Consider the following 20,038-nt stretch of genomic DNA (forward strand, 5'->3'; position numbering starts at 1 on the left):
CCTATTTGATGATGATTAGTGAAACCAACAAGTTTACCTTTGGGTATTATGACTTATTCATATGACGTAGAAAATTGTTGAACGCATAAACATTAGGAGAGGCGAGGAGGTGCTTCAATTGCAAGGTTTATTTATATACAGAGTGATCCACAGTAGCAGATGTTCATAAGTTTTACTATAAGTGGTGATTCTTGTCGACGGCTACTGTTAGTACATCGATTTAACAAACAATAAATGATAATTCTCTGGTCATTTGAAATATTTCAAACTCGCCTTAATTTGTCCGGTTATTTGGTGAATTATTTATTCTTTTTATTCTTATGTAGGGGAAGGATGGATAAAGTGGCCCAGGCAGGTAAAGTGGCCACCTTCTGTTTCCGGACGAACTGATAACAGTTATCTGTCAACGACATATGGCCGGGTCCATGCTCGTCTTCAGATTTTATGGTGAAATAATTGTGCTTTGTGGTACCTGATCTAAGGTGAGTGATTTGAACATAGTTAAAAAGTAATGTCATCAGTTTCATAGAAAGACAATGGACGATTTTATCGATTTAGTGGATTAATTGAGATGCAAAGTGGGTCAATATAACCTCATTTGTCTTTATTTGTATATATTTTTTCGCCGCATGCTAAATCGGGTAAAATGGTACACCAATAGTAGTAGCAGTAGACTTTATTTTAAGAATCCTAATATACCGCATGCTAAATCGGGTAAAATGGCCCGCCAATAGTAGTAGTAGTAGACTTTATTTTAGGAATCCTAATATACAATATATAGTTATGCATATATGAATAATTTATATACATATATAATTTTCAGTGCGTCATGTATTACAATTTGATATATTCTAATAATAACTTTTCGAACACTTTTAAGGAATTTACATGTTTTATTTCATCAGGTAACTTATTGAAACTATCTAAACCTTTAAAGAACAATGAATTCATTCCACTCTTACAGTTTGTTCGGGTTCTATAAAATGTATTAGGTAATAAGTAAGGTAAAGTCACCTGGTAGGCCCCTTTACCTCCTTACTGCTTAATTTTTCTGCAATCAAATAATGTTTTGTGTTATTCAGGTATGCCAAATAAATACACATGGACGTCATAGCAGCAGAAATGCAGTTCAGGAGTAATATATAAAGCTATACAGCTGTACGAAAAGGTGAAATGGGCTTTTTGAAAGCAAGCGAAACCTTCCGTGTTCTTCGAACAACGCTCAAACGGCGTCTAAACGAAAAAACAAAGACGTCGTTGTAAATATAAAAATACTGGGGTGTCGTCGTCCAATTTTTAGTCCAATACAAGAGGAAGAATCAGGACGTTAATACCAATACACCAGCTGCAGTTACTCCACCAACATTTGATATTTACTTAAACCCGCAACCCATAACATCCTTCGCAATATCGCCTTGCAACATATTTCCGATTCCCAAAGCATTGCCTAAGACTAGAATTTTGAATAGAAAAAGGGGGCGTACGGTAATTTTAACCAGCAGCTCATATAAAAATGAGTTGCAAGAAGAAACAATACAGCAAGAACAAAAGAAAGCTACAGGGAGAGTGAAAAAAGCTATTTTTGAACCAACCCCAACTAAAACTGCCAAAAAACTTAAAACTAAAATGAAAAAACGTGGCACGAACGTTGCTAAAAAGAAAAGTAATAAATATACTGACGACGATGATGACACAGATGATGACTCTGAATGCTTTCACTGTGGCGTAGTTTGGTCTGAATCAAACCATGAAGATGGTTGGATACAGAGTTCTAGTTGTAAGCAATGGGTCCATGAAGAGTGCTCGGGTTGTGATTTCAACAATGATAACTATCATTGTGAACTTTGTTCCTAAGAATATTTTCTATTAGGTTCGATTATGAATGAACAAATACAAATGAAGAGGTTGTTACTTATACTCTATAGATTAGTAACTAAAAGTTGATTTAATTTGTTATTAATGAATAATTGAGAAGAAGCTAACAAGTTAAGACTTGATTTTTGCAATTATTATAAAAGGCTGTTGATAAGTAAATAAAGACTGTTTATGATGGGTAAACGTAAGTATATTTAGATCAAGAAAAATAAAATACTCTTGATTATTGTGAATTATTATGTAGAATTATTATACTTATTGAATTAAAAACTGTTTAATTTAAGTATTTTTTCTATGCAAAATTTCAATAAATCTGTAATAAAATAACATAATTCTGATGTTTTATTTGAAGTAGGCTACTTTATCCGTTTATGAATTTGTATATGCCATTTTACCCGACCAGGACCATTTCGACTTCCATCTTGAATTATACTAAAATTATCAGAATATTGGTCTGTAAACAATATAATATCAAAACTTAATAAGTACACGGATAATAATAAACAAACAAACTGTAAAAAGGTTGACATTTATTCGGTTGGCGTGGGTTTAAAGCTTAGGGTGGCCACTTTACCCTACCTTCCCCTAATAGAGAACAAATATTGGGAGGTTATAAAATATAATGATTTTTTGCCGAAAAAACATTTTCAGTGGAAATTTCCGTTGGTTAAATTGATTTTTAAACTGAGAGCCCCCTTATTATTCTCTATCTGAAGTATTGGTTCAGGAAAAAAGTGTTTTTGGTATATCTTCCAATTCTGCTAATTCCACAATTCTACGCCAACAATTACTGAAGATACGGCTTCCATGAGAAAAAAGGCAAATTTGGATTTTTCAGGGCTGATGTTTTTTCAGGAAACAGACGTACCTGTAGGAATTTTGATCCAATTTTGTCCCCTAGTATGATTTACCGTAAAAATTGTTTCTTCCTTCGCGAATGGCGGGCAGTGTATATCACTTAGCCCAATCCCATTCATTAGGTGGTAGGTGCATTTCGAGCATTTCCATCAGTCCTGAGAGTTTCATCATTCTACTTTGATAATTACGGAAGTTACGGTGGTGCTTCCATGAAAAGTGAGATGAATTTGAATTTTTCAGGGCTGATATTTTTTCAGGAAAAAAGTGTACCTGTAGTAATTTGGAGGTCCCGATCACGAATCTGAAGGAATCTTCAGCCTATTTTATTATCTAGCAAGATTTATCGTAAAAATAGGTTCTTCCATTGCGAATGGCGTGCAGTATATATCACTTTGGCCAACCCCATTCAGGTAGTATGTGCATTTTGAAAATTTCTATCAGTTCTAAGAGTTTTATCATTCTACCTCAATTATTACGGAAGATACGGGGGTGTTTCCATGAAAAGTGATAGAAATACGGATTTTTCAGTAGTGATTTGGGGATTCTGATCACGAATCTGAAGGAATTTTCAGCCTATTTTGCCCCCCAGTATGATTCACCGTGAAAATGGCTACTTTCATCGCGGACAGTGTATATCACTTAGGCCAACATCATTTGTACAGTAGGTAGATGTATTTTCAACATTATCATCAATCTTGCGAGTTTCATCATTCTACCTTGATAATTACGGAAGTTATGGGGGTGTTTCCATGAAAAGTGAGGCAAATTTGGATTTTTCAGGGCTGATATTTTTTTCAGTGAAAAGGTGTGCATGTAGTAATTTGGGGGGTTCTATCATGAATCTGGGGAAATATTTAGCCTATTTTGACTCCTTATGACTCCTTGATATTCCATTCTTTTGACGTGTGTCACAATAAATATAGCTGTTTGCAATTAAGATGTTTCAGAAAAGGATTATTTTCGGAAACGTTGACCATGTAAAGAAAGCTGACTATGAAAATTTAATTTTCTGCAATTGACTATTCAACTTGTAGGCAAAATTCATCAATACACGACTAATTGTACCCATCAGTGATTTATATTAGGTAGTAACATTAACTTTTCGAGATAAAATTTTCAGTTTGCTTTTTATTATACTTCAATAAATTCTCTATTGACTTAGTATTATTTATTTTCCGAATTGTGGAAGGTTATACACCAAAAAATAGTGAAAAACATTGATGATTCTTCCACAAAAATATCTTTCAAAGAATATGACAGATTGATCTGTAATGTGAGATGTGCAAATGTTCTAATGTGATAATGTTAACACTTGTCATTTACTATGCCATAAATAAGAAGAAGATGAACTATTTTTCTGTGTTTAGGTTACGTTTTCTAACCGATTTATTATGTCAATATTGTTTTTGTGTTTTCAATGTTTTTATTGTTTTAAAATGTTATTCTTTGAGTTTAAAGTGCATGCATTGTAGGTGCAGTTTTAGTTTTTTGTAAAAATCAACAACGATGTACAAACAATCACATTTTACTGCAAATCTCGGGATATGAAACAAACTATTTACATAATATCTAGAAACGGATCCTGAACGAAATTTAGTTTTCTGTATTTTCAAAATATTTTGCAAAAGAATTGAAATTTGACATGGATAGGTGAGTTTTGGTAAATAAATAAATCGCATCCTATGTTCTTATATTTTATGTAACAAGCCCTGAACCATTGAATTATTTAAAGAGGAGAGGAAAGTTTGTCTTATTAGATCTAGAGATTTTCTACCAGGTATAAAGTATTTATATCAAATTTTAACCTAACAATTTTTTTTCATGAGATCATGAAAGAAAAAAATTATTTCGAAACAACTACTTTTATATGAACATTGAATTATACAAAAAAATATTTGTCCTTCTTTGTCTGTTGATTTTACAAAGTTTTTCATTAACCCCAGTTTATTGTGTAATGGATAACAAAACGTTTTTGGGATTAACAAGAGGTATATTCTTCACGTTAGCTTGTCCTGAAATATATTTATCTCTTGGAGGCCATTCTTTTACTTGATAATGGCTCTGTGTTGCCCTACTATTCCAAAGGCAAAGAAAACAGCCAAACTTCGTATATCCGCCTTGAAAACCTAGTAATAATCCTATCACTTTTAGGTCACCACATATTTGCCACTTATATGTATTATAACTTATTGTATTTAGAGTAAGTGACATACTTTCGTGTGTTTCCTTCATGGCAACTGCATCATGGAGCAGAATGGCTATTAAACTTGTTTTAGACGAATCTATAAATAAACGCCATTCGTCAGGTTTATGTGCAAATCCTAATTTTTCCATCACACCATTTGCATTTACATAAACACACATTTTATCTTGCATAGGAAAAAACGAGGATAGCTCATGATTACGGATCCTAAATATTGTAACTTTGGTTTTAGGGGCTAGTAAATTCCATTGTTGTAATCTAGACCCTAATAGTTCAGCATTCTATTTGGACAAGTGGAGGTCCTGAACTAGGTTATTTAATTCAGGTTGTTTGATTGAATGTGGGTGTTCTTCCTTCACTCTCGGGAAAATAAGAATCGTCTTTTTCTGGCACATCATAGGCCTGCCTGGTTATCATACATTTCCAAATCTTCCTCCCAATTTGCTGGGGGTGTTGGAACTGGAAGGAATATCCGGATATACAATTTTGTGTTTGCTCTTTCTTGAAAAACTAGACACGTTTGTCATGCAAAAGTAACAGTTCGTTGTAATGATTTGTTGTTTCTCACCAAATCATTGGAACTGCAAAAGGCATAGAAGAGCGTTTGCCATCTAACCAGTTACTTAGAGTTGCTGCACAGGTTTGGCAACATATGTGAGGAGCCCAATCCCGATCTTGATTACCAACAACACATCCAAAATACTTATGGTAAGCTACTTTGGTCATTTGATTAGTTGGCCGTTTCTACGATTTAGGAGTAAACTGACCACATATATAACAAAAATTATCTGCGAGATTAACGCAGCCACGTTTCTGTACTTTGGACATTTTTGTACTGTTGCGTATGTCGAGTTCAAATATGTGATACTGCGTTTACAGGAGTCAATTTATTCAGGAGGACTTTCTTTCAGTTTGTGTCTGAAAGTTACTTCTTTGCATGATCTACACATCCATGTATAGAGTTACTTATTTTCAAATTGATTACTTTCTTCCTTCCTTTGGAAGTTTCCTCATCCCTTTTTTTGTATCAAGTTGAAGTAGTAGAAAGCCAAAAACTTTCTTTCCCAAAAATCAATTTATTTTATTCACAAAGATAACACTGATATAATACTCTTAATATTCGCGTGTTTGATCACCTCGCTTCTCTAATACTAACTCACCACTACTCGAGTTAAACCAATATTGATGATCCGATTGTCTACCTGTTACTTTATAGTGGTTCCGTATTTCTAGTATTTTCTGAAAACTTCGAGTATCGGAAGTTCGAGAAGCGGCGTTACAAGTCTCATATACAGCGGAAGCAGATTTGAATACTAGGCAGAGCCGCTGTGTTGCCAGATTTTAAACAATTTACTCAATTTAGGGAAAATGCAAATTTGGAATGTCGTGTTCATTAAATTTTTGTGAAAAAAATTCCAACTCAAAAATCTTACGTGTTAAGAAATTTTACTATAATTTCCGCATTTAGGGACCAAAAATTAACAAGGAACTGCCTTTGGCATTAAAGTCGTAAATTGGCTGTAAAACTAGTGTAATTAAAACTGAAATATATTGTTATCGAGACAGTTTAAGATGACCATCAATTTCATCGCAATTTGTTGTCAAAACGTTTTATTCTGTTTTTGAATTCGCCAGAACATTTTATCTTGTGTTTGAATCCGTCTTTCTTTGAATTCATCAACAGCCTATCATTCTTATTTTATTTTAATTTATTCATAATTAAAAGAAATGTTTCATCCAGATAGTGATAGTAATATATCTAATTCATTTTTTTATCTGTCAATGTTTTCATTATTCAAGTATTTTAATTTTTTTGCAGTTCACATTCACATTTTTTCATTTATTTATTTGAAAATAGGAAATCCTAATATAAATACAAGTCCAAAAAGGTAAAAATAGTATATAAAAAATATTAAAATATTATAAAAATTCTTCTAACAATAAAATACATTCAAATAATGAACGAAATATTTAACATATCACAATGTAACACGATGTAACACAATGTATACAGAACACATAAAAGCTCAAACCAATAAAACAATTCGATGATGTGAAACATAAAAATTGAAAAAATTCCGAAAATTCATAGAGTACGTGATGTAATATATATTTTCAACTGAGCCTTGAATGAATACAAAGTAACAGAATCTTTAACGTGGTATGGTAATTGGTTGAAATCATCTAATCCTCTGAAAAAAACGATTTCATAGATTGCTTTGTTCTTGTCCTGGAAATGTGAAATTGATTGGTGGTTCTTGTGTTGTAGTCATGAATTTGATTATTGTACGTAATGAAGGAATCAAAATATTTTGGTAATAAATTTCTGGTTATTTTATAGATAAATATCATACTTGAGTAATACAGTCTATCTGCCACATCATACCACTTGAGGGCACTAAGCATGCATTGAATGGGAGTGTATCTATTACTGTAACTTTTGTATATTGTTTTTATCCAAAAGATAAAGCAGAGTGGAACCATAATCAAAATGGGGCTGTATAATGATTCTGTATATTGTTATTTTTGAAAACATGGAAACTTCCGATGAAATCCTGGAGAAAAAAAATGTTTTTTTGATATCTTTTTACAAATATAGTCACAGTGTACATTGAGTGTTAGTTCGGAAACTATTATGTTAAAAGGTATTTTATTCGCTTGATGAATTTTTTCAGTCTGATTTGGAATTTTAAATTTTTATTTTTGTATCCCTTTTATGGTCTAAATGTTATATAATATGTTATATAATTATGTTGTTTTATGATTGTGACCTCATTGTAATTGTACTGAGTTATGTGACTTTTTCCATGCCTTCCCTAGGTCTATGGAAATAAAGATTTTTTGATTTTTGATTTTGATCCAACACGAAGCCTAAATACTTGAATTCTGACACCCATTCAATTTTGTCTCCCTCCACTTCAAGTTGAAGCTTTTCATAGTCAATTGATTTCAATTATCATTGATTTGGTTTTATTCATATTAATTTTAAGTTTATTTTCGTTTAAATATATTTCAATTTTTTTCAACAATCGATTCATGCGCTCCACTGTTTCTACAGCGTCATGTCCATAGCACGCAAGTAACGTGTCACCTGCAAATGAATTCAAAAAATCATAACCTGTTATATAATTTACATCATTCAGGTAAATTATAAACAGCAGTGGTCCCAGGACACTCACTTGAGGTACGCCTATATTGTTTGAAATTTCATTTGAGAAACATTTCCCCACTCTAGTTATTTCAGTTCAGTTATCTCAGTTTACGAAGTAATATTTGCCTATCGATAGTTTCAAATGCCCTCTTGAAATCAAGGAACTCTGTTACTATAAATTTATCACTATCGATTTCATTCTTCCTTTTTGAAACTGTTAATTGAAGGGCAGTTTCACACGAGTGGTGTTCTCTAAATCCGGATTGATTTCCTATAAACAGGTTATTTTCAGTAAATTACCTAGTGATTTGTTCATGTACAAAAATTTCCAAAACTTTCTCGATAACCGACAAAGTATTTATTGCTCTGAAGTCTGACATTTTAACTGAATTATTTATTTTTGGGATGGGAATAACTGTACTTTTTTTCAACATATTTGGAAAGTTACCGGACGACATTGATGTTTGTATTAAGTTTTGGATATGAAATCCAAGTGTAAAAAATGTTGATTTCAAAAATGTAGCAGACGTTACTTCATCAGCATTGCCTTTATTTTTGAGAGAAAAAATAACTGACTTCAGCTTACTTATATCAATCTTCTCGAATTCAACAAATCTCGTTTCTATATTATTTAGATTTTGAGGAGACCATTGTTTTACATTTACATATTATTATTACACATTCACATATTTTAAAGGAAAACATAATTGAAGGTGATTGAATCTAATTCATAAAGCATTTCCAGTTTCTATCAACTGACTATTATTGTATATTTTCTACCAGTTATGCTCCTTTAAAGGAACACTAAAGTTTTGTTTACTTTCATCATTGAAATGTCTTCTGTATAAATAATTATAGCCTCATTTTGGGTTCCCATTACTCTCTTTCACCGATTTTCCATGTGTTGTTTTCTTTATTGTATATTTCCTTCCAGTTATGCTCCTTTAAAGAAACAATAAAGTGTTTTTTACTTTCATCATGGATGGAATGAATTCTGAAAGAAAATGTATATCAAGAGGGGTACTTCAGGGCTCTGTTTTGGGACCCCTTCTATTTTTGGTTTTTATAAATGATCTTCCGAAATTTTGTTCAGAAGCTTCCATTACTGTTATTTTTGAGGACGACACTAATATCTTGGTATCTGCGGGAATTATGTCCGAAGTAATTTTCAAAGCTAATGAAGTAAATGATCAAATTTCTGAGTGGTGTTCTATAAATGGCCTGCTGGTAAATTCTGCTAAATCTCAAATGCTCAACTTTGTTACTAAAAATACAACAGTCGATGAAAGCTATTTGGTTAGATTTACATCAAGTTAATTGTACTAAATTCTTAGGTGATGATATTGATAATAAACTTACCTGGAAGTTCCATGTTGATAGTGTCATACTGAAGCTCAGTAAACATATATATTTACTTCATCGGTTAAAAGAAACAGTATCTCTTGATGTTCACAAGCTTTTATACCACAGTTTAATTTAGTCAGTAATTTCCTATTGTCTTGAACAGTGGGACTTATCAGCTACAGCTGATGAAGTTTTTGTTGTTCAGAAAAAAGTAATCAGAATTCTGGCTGGTGCATCTTCAAGTGAACACTGTAGGCCATTATTCATTCGTTATAGTTTATTAACAATACCAAACTCTGATATATATAAAAAACAATATTTCAATTATTCCTAGAAATGAGCAAATCCGTGAACGTTTCACCAGAAATAACTCTTAACTACATAAACCTTATAGTAGATTGACAGTATCAAAGAATCATACCATGTGCTTTGGGGTTAAGCTAAATAGTAAGCTTAGTGAGGACATTGAATCCTCAAATATCAATGTCTTCAAAAGGCGACTCAAGATTTTTCTATTGCAAAAAGCATACTACTCTGTAGATGAGTTTCTTCTTGAATCCTAATTTGATTGTAGCTTATCAATGTTCTTTTTAATGTTTTATATTGACTTTTTTATGTTCGACCTGTTGAATCAGCCAGTATTTTATAATGATGTGTTGTTTTTGTTTGTCTAATGTGATTGTGAAGGAAAACTGATTCAATAAATGTTTGATTGATTGATCATTGAAATGTCTTCTGTATAAATAATTAAAAATATTTTTGCGTCTTAGCTTCATTTTGGGTTCCTATTACTCTCTATCACCGATTTTCCATGTGTTTTTTTTTAATCAGTGGGTTCTGCTAACTATACTCGAAGAATCAGACAGAAAGTCTTCAATTTTTGTAAACTTTGAACTTGCCGTTATTTTAGGCTCATTCATTACCTATTCAGAAAATTTTTGATCCTTCTCTGAAATAAATACTTGGTTGATTACCTCAAACGCCGTATTGAATAATATTTTTCTCATTGTTTGATTGGGAAATATTTTTTAAACAGTTTTCCAGTGTGGGGTAGATAAAAATGTGTTGGGAATTTCAGACCCCTATTTCCCTTCATCATCGGTATTTCATATGTTGTTTTCTTTAAATCGGTGGGTTTTGCTAGCTTTACCATTAAGTTTTTTTAGAAATTATGAGCCTGCAATAATTTTAGGCTCGGTTTAGGGTCCTTCATTACTCTATTCAATATTAAATGTTTGGGTGACTATCTCAGGTACTCATGGCCGAAACAGAAATGAATTTTTCAGGCTATATTAGGACATTTGTAATGCACTGTTTGGAACCTTTGGTGTAGTAATGAATATTACTGGAGTTTTTTTCCCAATACCAAACCGTTATTTTAACACCTTGACACGTGTTTCGATCACCAAGTGATTATCTTTAATAGGAAGATCAAACTAAGCCTATTTACAAAGTTTTTTTTATTTATACCATGGGTACCTCTTCTAGGTACCTGCGTCTTCAAGGAACTAGGTATGAAGGTGGTTTTTAAAAGAAGTCATATACTACAGAGCCTTTTAGGAAGTCCAAAAGACAAAGTCGAGAGTTCGGAGAAGTCTGTAATTTACGAAATTAAATGTAAGGACTGCGATGTAAAATATTATGGACAGACAAAAAGGTCTATTAAAATAAGATATAGGAAACACTTACCACACTTAAAATATGGAAGACCTGAAAAATCAGCAGTCGCCCATCATATTTTGCAAAAAAAAAACCATTCCATAGACTTCAGTTCATTAAGATTAGTTAGACAAGTTAACAACAACAAATATCTAGATGCCTATGAGACTGTAGAATATTATGAATAAGGATGGTGGACCAATACCTAATAGCAATACCTATATAGCTTGTTAAACTAATATTTTAATTATTAGATTTACCTGACTATTACATAAGGAGACATTGTAAAATTATTTCAAGGCAATATTGAAGAATGAATTTTATATAGCTTGTTAAAATGATATTTCAATCATTAGATATACCTGACTATTACATAAGGACACATTGTAAAATTAATTTAAGACTAGTAGATAATGCAATATTGTGAAATCAATTTAAGACACTCAAGACGCAGGTACCTAGAAGAGGCATGAAGGGTAGAAAACTGTTGATTTACTTGTGCTGGAATTGTAGAACCAAAGTTTGTTCAAATAGCAAACCTGGCCCAAACGATTCAGAGGATAAAATCAAAAATATTATGAAGGAACTGCTCCCTTCTCTTACAACTGATAAAACTGAAATGTTCAATGAAATGAAAGAAATCAAGAATCAGATAACTATTCTTAAAGAATTCAATATTGAACTAATTCGATTGTTAACCAATAACGCAAATCCTAGTGAAAAACCAGTTTCTAATCTCAGTTACAATACTCCTTTTGTTCCTGTTTCCACGAAGGATCCCATGAATCGAATTAATTTTCCACAAGAGAATAGTACGTTGAAGACATCTTATAGTCAAACGATCGCAAAAAACAACCAAAGACACATGCATCTAGTACATTGTTACAAAGGAAAATGAAATCTCCTATTAACCAAATGGTAAATAACTTCCCACCTCTAAAGTACAGTCAAACTTTTGTGAATTAGCGAAGGTTCAAACTGAGACAGAAAATATACTAGTAAATCAAAATGGGGAAGGAAAAAATCATGAAACTGAAACACGAGATTTTGTAGAGCTAAAAAAAGACAAAGAAAGAAAAGAAAAATTAATTATGGCACAGGCAAAGGAGATAAAATGTTCGTTGAAAGATTTAACTTCAGAAAAGGCAAGAGATTCCTGAGTGATCACACTAATTTAGGAAAAGCTGCTGCATCCCAACCACTAAGTTTTTCAGGATAAACGATTCCACTGAAAATCTTCAGGAAGACTCTTTGAAAGATTTTTCATTTGAACATTCAGTGTCTCACTAATAAAGTTGACCAGTTGCGATTATATCTTGAAGATAAACCTCATGATATTATTTGCTTCACTGAACATTGGTTAAATATAGACTGCTTGAATATTTTAAACATTATATAATAATAATAATATGTTTATTATCGCATACACTGATATACATTACATAGAGTGCTATCGAAAATAAACAAGATAATCACAGAAGCCATAGAAATCTATAGCTTGTTCGTGATAAGGATACATTGTAATTAACTGTATAAATACTTAATCTAACATTGAAAGATAATGAAAGATGAATCAATCAATAACCTTATTAACAGAGACAGTAGTTTTAGACAGAATACATAGTTATTTTCGTCTGCTCAACAAATGCTTAAGTTAAATTGCTGTTTGAAATAGTTTGATTAACAAAATCAGAAAAGAAAGCTCTTTCGGTATTCAGAATGAATTTCTTTACTTCTCTCTTAAACATGTGAGAACTGTTGATATTTTTTCTTGTAATATTTGGTATAAGCGTGGTCCGAGATATGTCGCATTTCTTTGTCCTATGGTTTTGTCACATCGTGGTGCATTCAAAGAGTTTGCCTTTTTCCTAGTATTGTAGGAGTGGATGATTGGTTTTATTTTGATGTTTCCTTTTTTTACATTACTGAGTATGCTCATACAAAAAAGTTGTCGAATATTACATACATTCGCTTCTTTAAATAGGGCAGCAGTTGGATGAGTTTTTTTCCTATTAAATATAATCTTCAGTATCCATTTTTGTATGACATTTAGATTCCTAAGATAACAATCATTCACTCCTCCCTAACCTATTATACCGTAGGATAGTTGGGATTGGACAAGTGCGAAGTACAACGTTTTCAAATGTTGAATGTAAGAAAGTTTTTTAAGTTATTGAATTTAGAAAGTGTACCTCTCAACTTTCTGATTCTTTCTTTCATATGTAGGTGCCATCGAAAATGTCTATCTAAATGGATACCTAGATATTTTATTGACTCACCTTCAGGTATGTGATTATTCTTTCCTATATTTAGGGGTCCCATATCGGGTAATGTAGTGCAGTATGATGTGAAAGGCAAATATTTGGTTTTTTCGAAATTGATCGTAAGTTTATTGTGACAGAACCATTTTTCGATCTCAAAAAAATCTTTTTCTGCAGACATTTTCAATTGGTTCCATGAAGAGTCGGTATACAAGACAGCCGTACCGTCAGCAAAGCTCAAGATTTTACCTTTTGTTAGTATCTGCAAGCTATACAACTTATTAACTGGCATATTTTCCATGATGATGAAAATCCATTGGAAGTATTAGCAGACACCCTCAATAATACTTATAGTAATCTTGTTTCCAAATTTTTCCCTTTGAAGAAATCTAAAAATAAATATGCCAAAAGACCAATAAACTTTTTCAATGATGATTTGCGCCAAATGAGAAATACATTGAATACATTTCAAACAGTCAGCATCTATTCCAAAAATCCTAAAGCTATTTTCCTAGAATACAAACGAAGATACCAAAGTGAAATAAATTTGGCAAAAAGAAACTCCTATGACCATTTTATTCAAATGTCAAATAACAAAGTCAAAGATACATGGAGACTTATCAATTTTGAACGAAACTCTTCAAATATGGCCAATAAAAATTCTACTACTATTAATCCAAATGAATTTAATATAGGTATTTTTTCAAATATAGCCGAAAATATAATTAAATATCTTCCAGTACATTGGACTATTTAAGTAGTTTTTCCAAATTGTTATGACATTTATCATTTGAACAGTCGAATCCTCAAAGAAACTATAAACATTCTTGTAGAACCTCTAACACTTCTCATAAATCGCTGTTTCAGTGAAGGACATTTTCCGGATGTATTTAAAATCATAAAAAATGAGACCCGAATTCCCCTGATAATTACTCACTTATTTCAATTATACCTTTTTTGGGAAAAATCGTTGAAATTATCGTTAAAGAGCGACTAATGCTATATCTGAATAAACACAATATTCTACATGAACATCAATTTGGATTCATCAGAAATAGATCCACCACCGACGCAGTGCTTGAAGTCATCCAACAGGTGATTAGAAACGTATTCTAAAAACACTTTATTGTGTGATTTTTACTAGATAGTTTTACAAAAACGCAACACGTGTTTCGCCATACAAGTGCTTCCTCGGGAGTGTCTTAATAACTAATTCAACACATTAAATGCTATTTATACCTTATTCTACAATTTGAGGTACCTGCATTTCAAGTACCTGTTTTTTTTACCTAAGTTTGTAATGGATTTAATTACCTGAGCTTATGTTCCATTTTCCACATTTGAAAAAATATTCAGTAACGGAGAGTTATTTAATTCTATTTGATCATTCAGTAAATTATCCGAATTCCTGGATCTATTGATTTCTAAACATTCTAGAAGATTGAGTTTCAAACTCTTCTCTTCTAAATGTAACACATCGTATTCCTGATTGAACTCATGTCCTTCTGCTAATAGGTGGTTTGCAAATGTGGAATTGGTCCTTCTATTTATAAAACTGCTTCTATGCTGTTTAATTCTTTGGGAAAATGTCCTTCCAGATTGGCCAATATACAGTTTTGGACAATGTTAGAACCTAACATTGTGGGATCTGAGCAAAGCTTTTGACTGTGTAAACCATCATTAACTAATTGAATTTTTTGGTATCAGAGGATCAGCTTTAAAATTCTTCCAGTCATACCTCTCATCTAGAAAGCAGGCAGTATACATAAATGGTATCTAATCAGACGAAAAGTCTATGAATAATGGAATACCTCAGGGATCCATCTTGGGCCCATCCCTATTTGTAACCTATATATATATATATATATATATATATATATATATATATATATATATATATATATATATATAAATATATATAAAAAATAAATAGATAAGTACTCTTTGATCATTCCCATATTGATTTCAATTTAAGAGCCACCGGTATACAGCTGTTTCAGCCTATTGGGCATCGTCAGTACCGGGTACTGACTATTTATTTTTTGATTTTCATGGAATTATTTTCCAGCAGCTTGACTGCATTAACCTTTCTAGATTTCATATATATATATATATATATATATATATATATGTCGAAAAACAACACATCATATTCTACCATCCGTGAAAACCTACATGGTAATATATATATGAATGATTTATTCTATTACCTTTTACCGAGTACAGTAATCTGCATTGCCGACGACACCACAATGTTACAATAAAATTCTGAAATCTCAAATTTACTTCTAAATGCCAAAGAAACCGAAGACAAAGCAGAATACTGGTTTACATCCAACAAACTGAAACTCAACAGGGAAACACTCAGAAAATAACTATATCTTCTAATACCAGGGTAACAATCAAAGCTCAAGTTAAATTATTAGGTATAATTATGGATGTGTCGCTTCGATGGGAATCACATATTGACCATCTCTGTAAAAAAACTCTCGACACAATTGTTTCTACTTCATCAGTTGAAAAAAGCATTTCGTATCAATCACCTTTCATATGTGATACTCCTTTGGGGTAGATCTGGTTACTCGATCAGAACTTTTCGCATGCAGAAAAAAGCCATGAGAATTATAGCTGGAGCTCCATTCAACGCATACTGCCAACCACCTTTTAGAAAATTGGGAATAATGACTTTCTCCTGTATGTTGATTTTCTACTCAATGTTAGAAATACATTAAAACAAAATACTACTCACCAAACACTCAGAGATCATCATAATTATGAAACTAGAAATGCGGAACAACTCAGACAGCCAAGATTTGTACTTGAAATGTCATTACAAAATTCCCCGAACAGTAAATTATTTAACAAACTTCCATATAATGTGACTGAATTGAATTTTAATTTGTTCAAAAGGAAAATCAAAGAATACCTTATACGAAATTGTTTTTATTCTGTACATGATTTCATGCAAAGTACATATTCAGACTAAATAGCCCTAATTTTTTATATTACTATATTTAAGAATCTCTTTTTTACAATTCGATTCTTTATTTGTTAAATATTTTGTAAATCATTTTCAAAATTTATATTTAATTTATATAGTCTCTCTATTTGCACACTAATTTGTACCAATTGGCTATGACTTGTCACAAATGTATATTCATAATGTGATTGAATAAATAAATCTATCTATGGTATAAATAAGGAAAACTTTGTAAATATGATTAGTTTGATCTTCATCTTGAAGATGATCACTTGGTGATCGAAACACGTGTCGAGGTGTTAAAATAACGGTTTGGTATTGGGAAAAAACTCCAGCAATATCAATTTTAAGAAAGTTTTACCCCACAATTGAATTGAATATTGCACACATGACTAAGACAGAAATATTTTTCTCAAAACATTTTGCAAATACGCAAGAAAAATATGTTGAGAATTTTAGGCTCATACAAGGCTACTTTTTTCCCTATCACCGATTTTAGTTGGGTTGTTGTTTTTTCAAATCGAAATCCTTCCCTTTTCATGAATACTAAATTTGCAATAGTTTTAATCTTAGTTCAAATTCCTTCATTACCCTGTTGAACAACCAAATAACACTAAAATTCTCAATCTCTCCCCCACTTGAGGAATGTTCACACAAAAATTTTCTGGGGTAGACACCCAAATATTCAGTTCTAAAGATGAGCAAAAAAAGAAGCATACAATGACAGTGAAATTAAAGTTGAAAATTTACAAAAAGTGAGAGATTTTGATTTGATTTCTCTAACTTAACGGCAAAACAGTACAGCCTACCTACATTTTTTAAAACAAACGACACATGGAAAATCGACGATAGAGTATTACATGAAAATAATTGTGAAAATCCAAAGAGAGTCAGCTAGCTCAACAGGGGTAATTTATACACCAAAATAGAATAGAATAGAATATTTTATTGGTGTTGAAATAAACATTAAGTTTTTACACAGGCCAATACAGCACAGATACAGAAATATAACTTATAAATTATATAAAATAAGTAGGTATATAGGTTTCACAATATCAACAATTTATGGGAGAAAAGTTTTTGGCATTCTACTACTCCATCTTGATACAAAAAACAAGGATGAGGGGATCTTCCAAGTAAAGGAGGGAAGTAATCAATTTCAAAATAAGTAACTCTATACATGGATGTGTAGATCATGCAAAGAAGTAACTTTCAGACACAAACTGAAAGAAAGTCCTCCTGAAACAGCTACTTTCATATAAACATTGAATTACATGAAAGAAAATAATTCTTTCAAAACAAATACTTCTATATGAACACTGAATTATACAGAAGATACTTTTCTCTACTCAGTTTGTATTTCAAACATTTGTTGTGGAATAAGAATCAGATATCATTCACATGAGTTCTACTTTGAATGAATGGTAATAAATTGTACTCACATGAAACACTGTCACCCTCACTGGTATACACCGATGTTTCGCCTTAAGACACTTGCCCCAAGGCTCGTCAGTACCAAATTGGATAACATTATAGAAAATACACAGTTCATTCATTAATCGTTACAAAAATTTTCTTTTAACAGAGTTGTAAAGGTATTCGAAAGACCTTTAAAACAAGGTGCCACTCGACCTACTTTCCCTATCTAAATAAGGGTCGTCGGACGCACCCCTCCAAGGGGGTGCGTACTACAAAAAATCTGATTAGTCTGAAAGATGTCCCCCTTTAATCAGAAATCGACTTGTCCGAGCTTTTTTAAAAATATTACTTTTTATATTCAAAAACGGCTCTGTTAAGTTTTCGTTGTTACACACTGTATATAGTATACTTCTTTATGTATGAAAAAAGAATCAATGGGATATTATATTTATCACCTTGTAGAATTCAATATAAAATGAGAGAATAGATTTAAATAAGTAATTTGTTATTTCAGAACTTGATTGCTCATAAAACTGTTCTCAACTTCAAGAAGTGTTTTCATTACTGGCATTGAAAGATTCTGTGAGCTTATTGTTTATATGATTTATTGTTCTGTTCATTTGTTCAATATCACTTATAGTTCCAATTGGAAATAATAATGGTGTATTATTATATTTAAGTTGGTTCATAACAGAGTTATAAGAAAAAAATGTTGTTTTGTAAGAATTCCATTTTTTTGAATGTGGACTTGGCTAATCTAGAGGTGACATCTTTGATACATGAATTAAAAAATTAATAAACATTAATAGTGAGTCACATTGAAACGTAAGAAGATACGTTTTCTTGAAAACTATTTTTTTCAATTTCAGGGACACATCACATCCTAGTACTAGCAGTAATTCTGAACAGTGGGACTCTGATAAAGAGAAAAAACCTCCTGAAGAAAGTCAGCAACAACTCAGCCCTAATGCTTTGAAGTTGGCTGCTGCTGATTGTTTAAATAGCTGGATTCACTATTTACAGGCAAGTGGGTGACTGTGATTTTCAAGCAACCTACTAAAAATCTGTTCAATATTATTTTTCAGATGTTGAATACTATGTGTGCAGCTGGTCTGCGCCTTTCTCAATCTTTGTCGAACCTATCCCAGATGCAAAACATTCCGTTAGCTCTTCAGTGTCAAACAAGTTGGGAGGAGTTTACCAAATCAACTGTGATTGCTAGCAATTCAGTGAAAACACATATCGCCAATGCCATGCAGGACATGAGTATTGGTAAGGGACGTATTTTGTTATAAACTTAGTTAAGCTAAGAGTTAATTAACCCTCCATGGAATGACAAGTCATCTTATGAAACATTTAGTAAATAGAGAAATTGCAGATTTTTCGTAAACCTCAACAAGTAGCCATTAAAAATATCAAAATTCAAATCATTCATTTAATTTAATGTTCTATTAATCGATAATTAATTCTAAGAAATCAGTGAATTCAATTAAATTTACTAACTTGAAAATAAAACATAGATTATCCATAGTTGTACAGATGGCACAACTAATATATGGTGGTGCCCTGAACTGGAACACCTCAGGAAGACAGAGAGAACGACCTTTAACAAGGCAAAACGTACAAGACTCGAAGAGGACTGTGGTATATACCAAGCCAACCTCAGAGAGTTCAAAAACGTCTGCAGACAAAAACAAAGAGAAGCCTGGAGAGGAGCCTATTGTGAGGCAGTCGAGGACTGCTCAGGATGGGCTCAAATTAAGGACCACCCAAGAAGATTGAGATGGTCCTTTTCACTGGGAAAATAAGTTTATCGGGCTTAAAACCTCCCAAAAATCAGACTTTTTTGAAAATGGCTGGTTTGGATGCAAGATAATTTACCTTTGCTGATGATACCGCACTAGTATATTCAAATAACTGTCTTGAAACATTAGAACAAACAGTGAATAATGACCTAAACAAAGACTGTCAATGGCTACTGATAAATAAGCTAGTATTAAATGTTGAAAAAACTGTATATATGGTGCTAAAGCACAAAAAAAACCAAATCGTACAATACAATTATATATAAACAATAACTTACTAAAAGAAGTCGAAGTTTACAAATACTTAGGACTGTTGATAGATAATAAACTCCAGTGGACAGAGCATATCAACAAAGTGATAATAAAAATTGTTTCAATGACAGGAGCATTGAAACGCTGTGCAAAATATATAAACTACAATGTCAAAAAAACAATATATTACAGCTATAATGAATCACATATAAGGTATCTCATACCATGTTG

At 32.0% G+C, this 20,038-nt stretch overlaps 1 protein-coding gene across 4 annotated transcripts in view; it reads left to right on the forward strand.

Moving 5' to 3' along the window:
• Positions 1-4,101: 4,101 nt before the first annotated feature.
• The window catches only part of LOC141487571 (uncharacterized), a 96,284-nt gene continuing 80,347 nt past the window's right edge, over positions 4,102-20,038 (forward strand). The window contains exons 1-3 of one of the 4 annotated variants that reach the window (XM_074186702.1): positions 4,102-4,383; positions 18,620-18,773; positions 18,836-19,022. In XM_074186702.1, the coding sequence (XP_074042803.1) occupies positions 4,376-4,383; positions 18,620-18,773; positions 18,836-19,022 (349 nt within the window). In that variant the 5' untranslated portion in view covers positions 4,102-4,375. Of the gene's footprint in view, positions 4,394-14,319; positions 14,447-18,619; positions 18,774-18,835; positions 19,023-20,038 lie in introns of those variants that run through there. The other 3 variants (XM_074186703.1, XM_074186700.1, XM_074186701.1) reach the window with 3 other exon arrangements.

The sequence above is a fragment of the Leptinotarsa decemlineata genome, unplaced genomic scaffold (assembly GCF_025532065.1).
Source record: "Leptinotarsa decemlineata unplaced genomic scaffold, Ldec_3_MD MMD2_P_RNA_scaffold_4, whole genome shotgun sequence".
Classification (NCBI taxonomy): domain Eukaryota; kingdom Metazoa; phylum Arthropoda; class Insecta; order Coleoptera; family Chrysomelidae; genus Leptinotarsa; species Leptinotarsa decemlineata.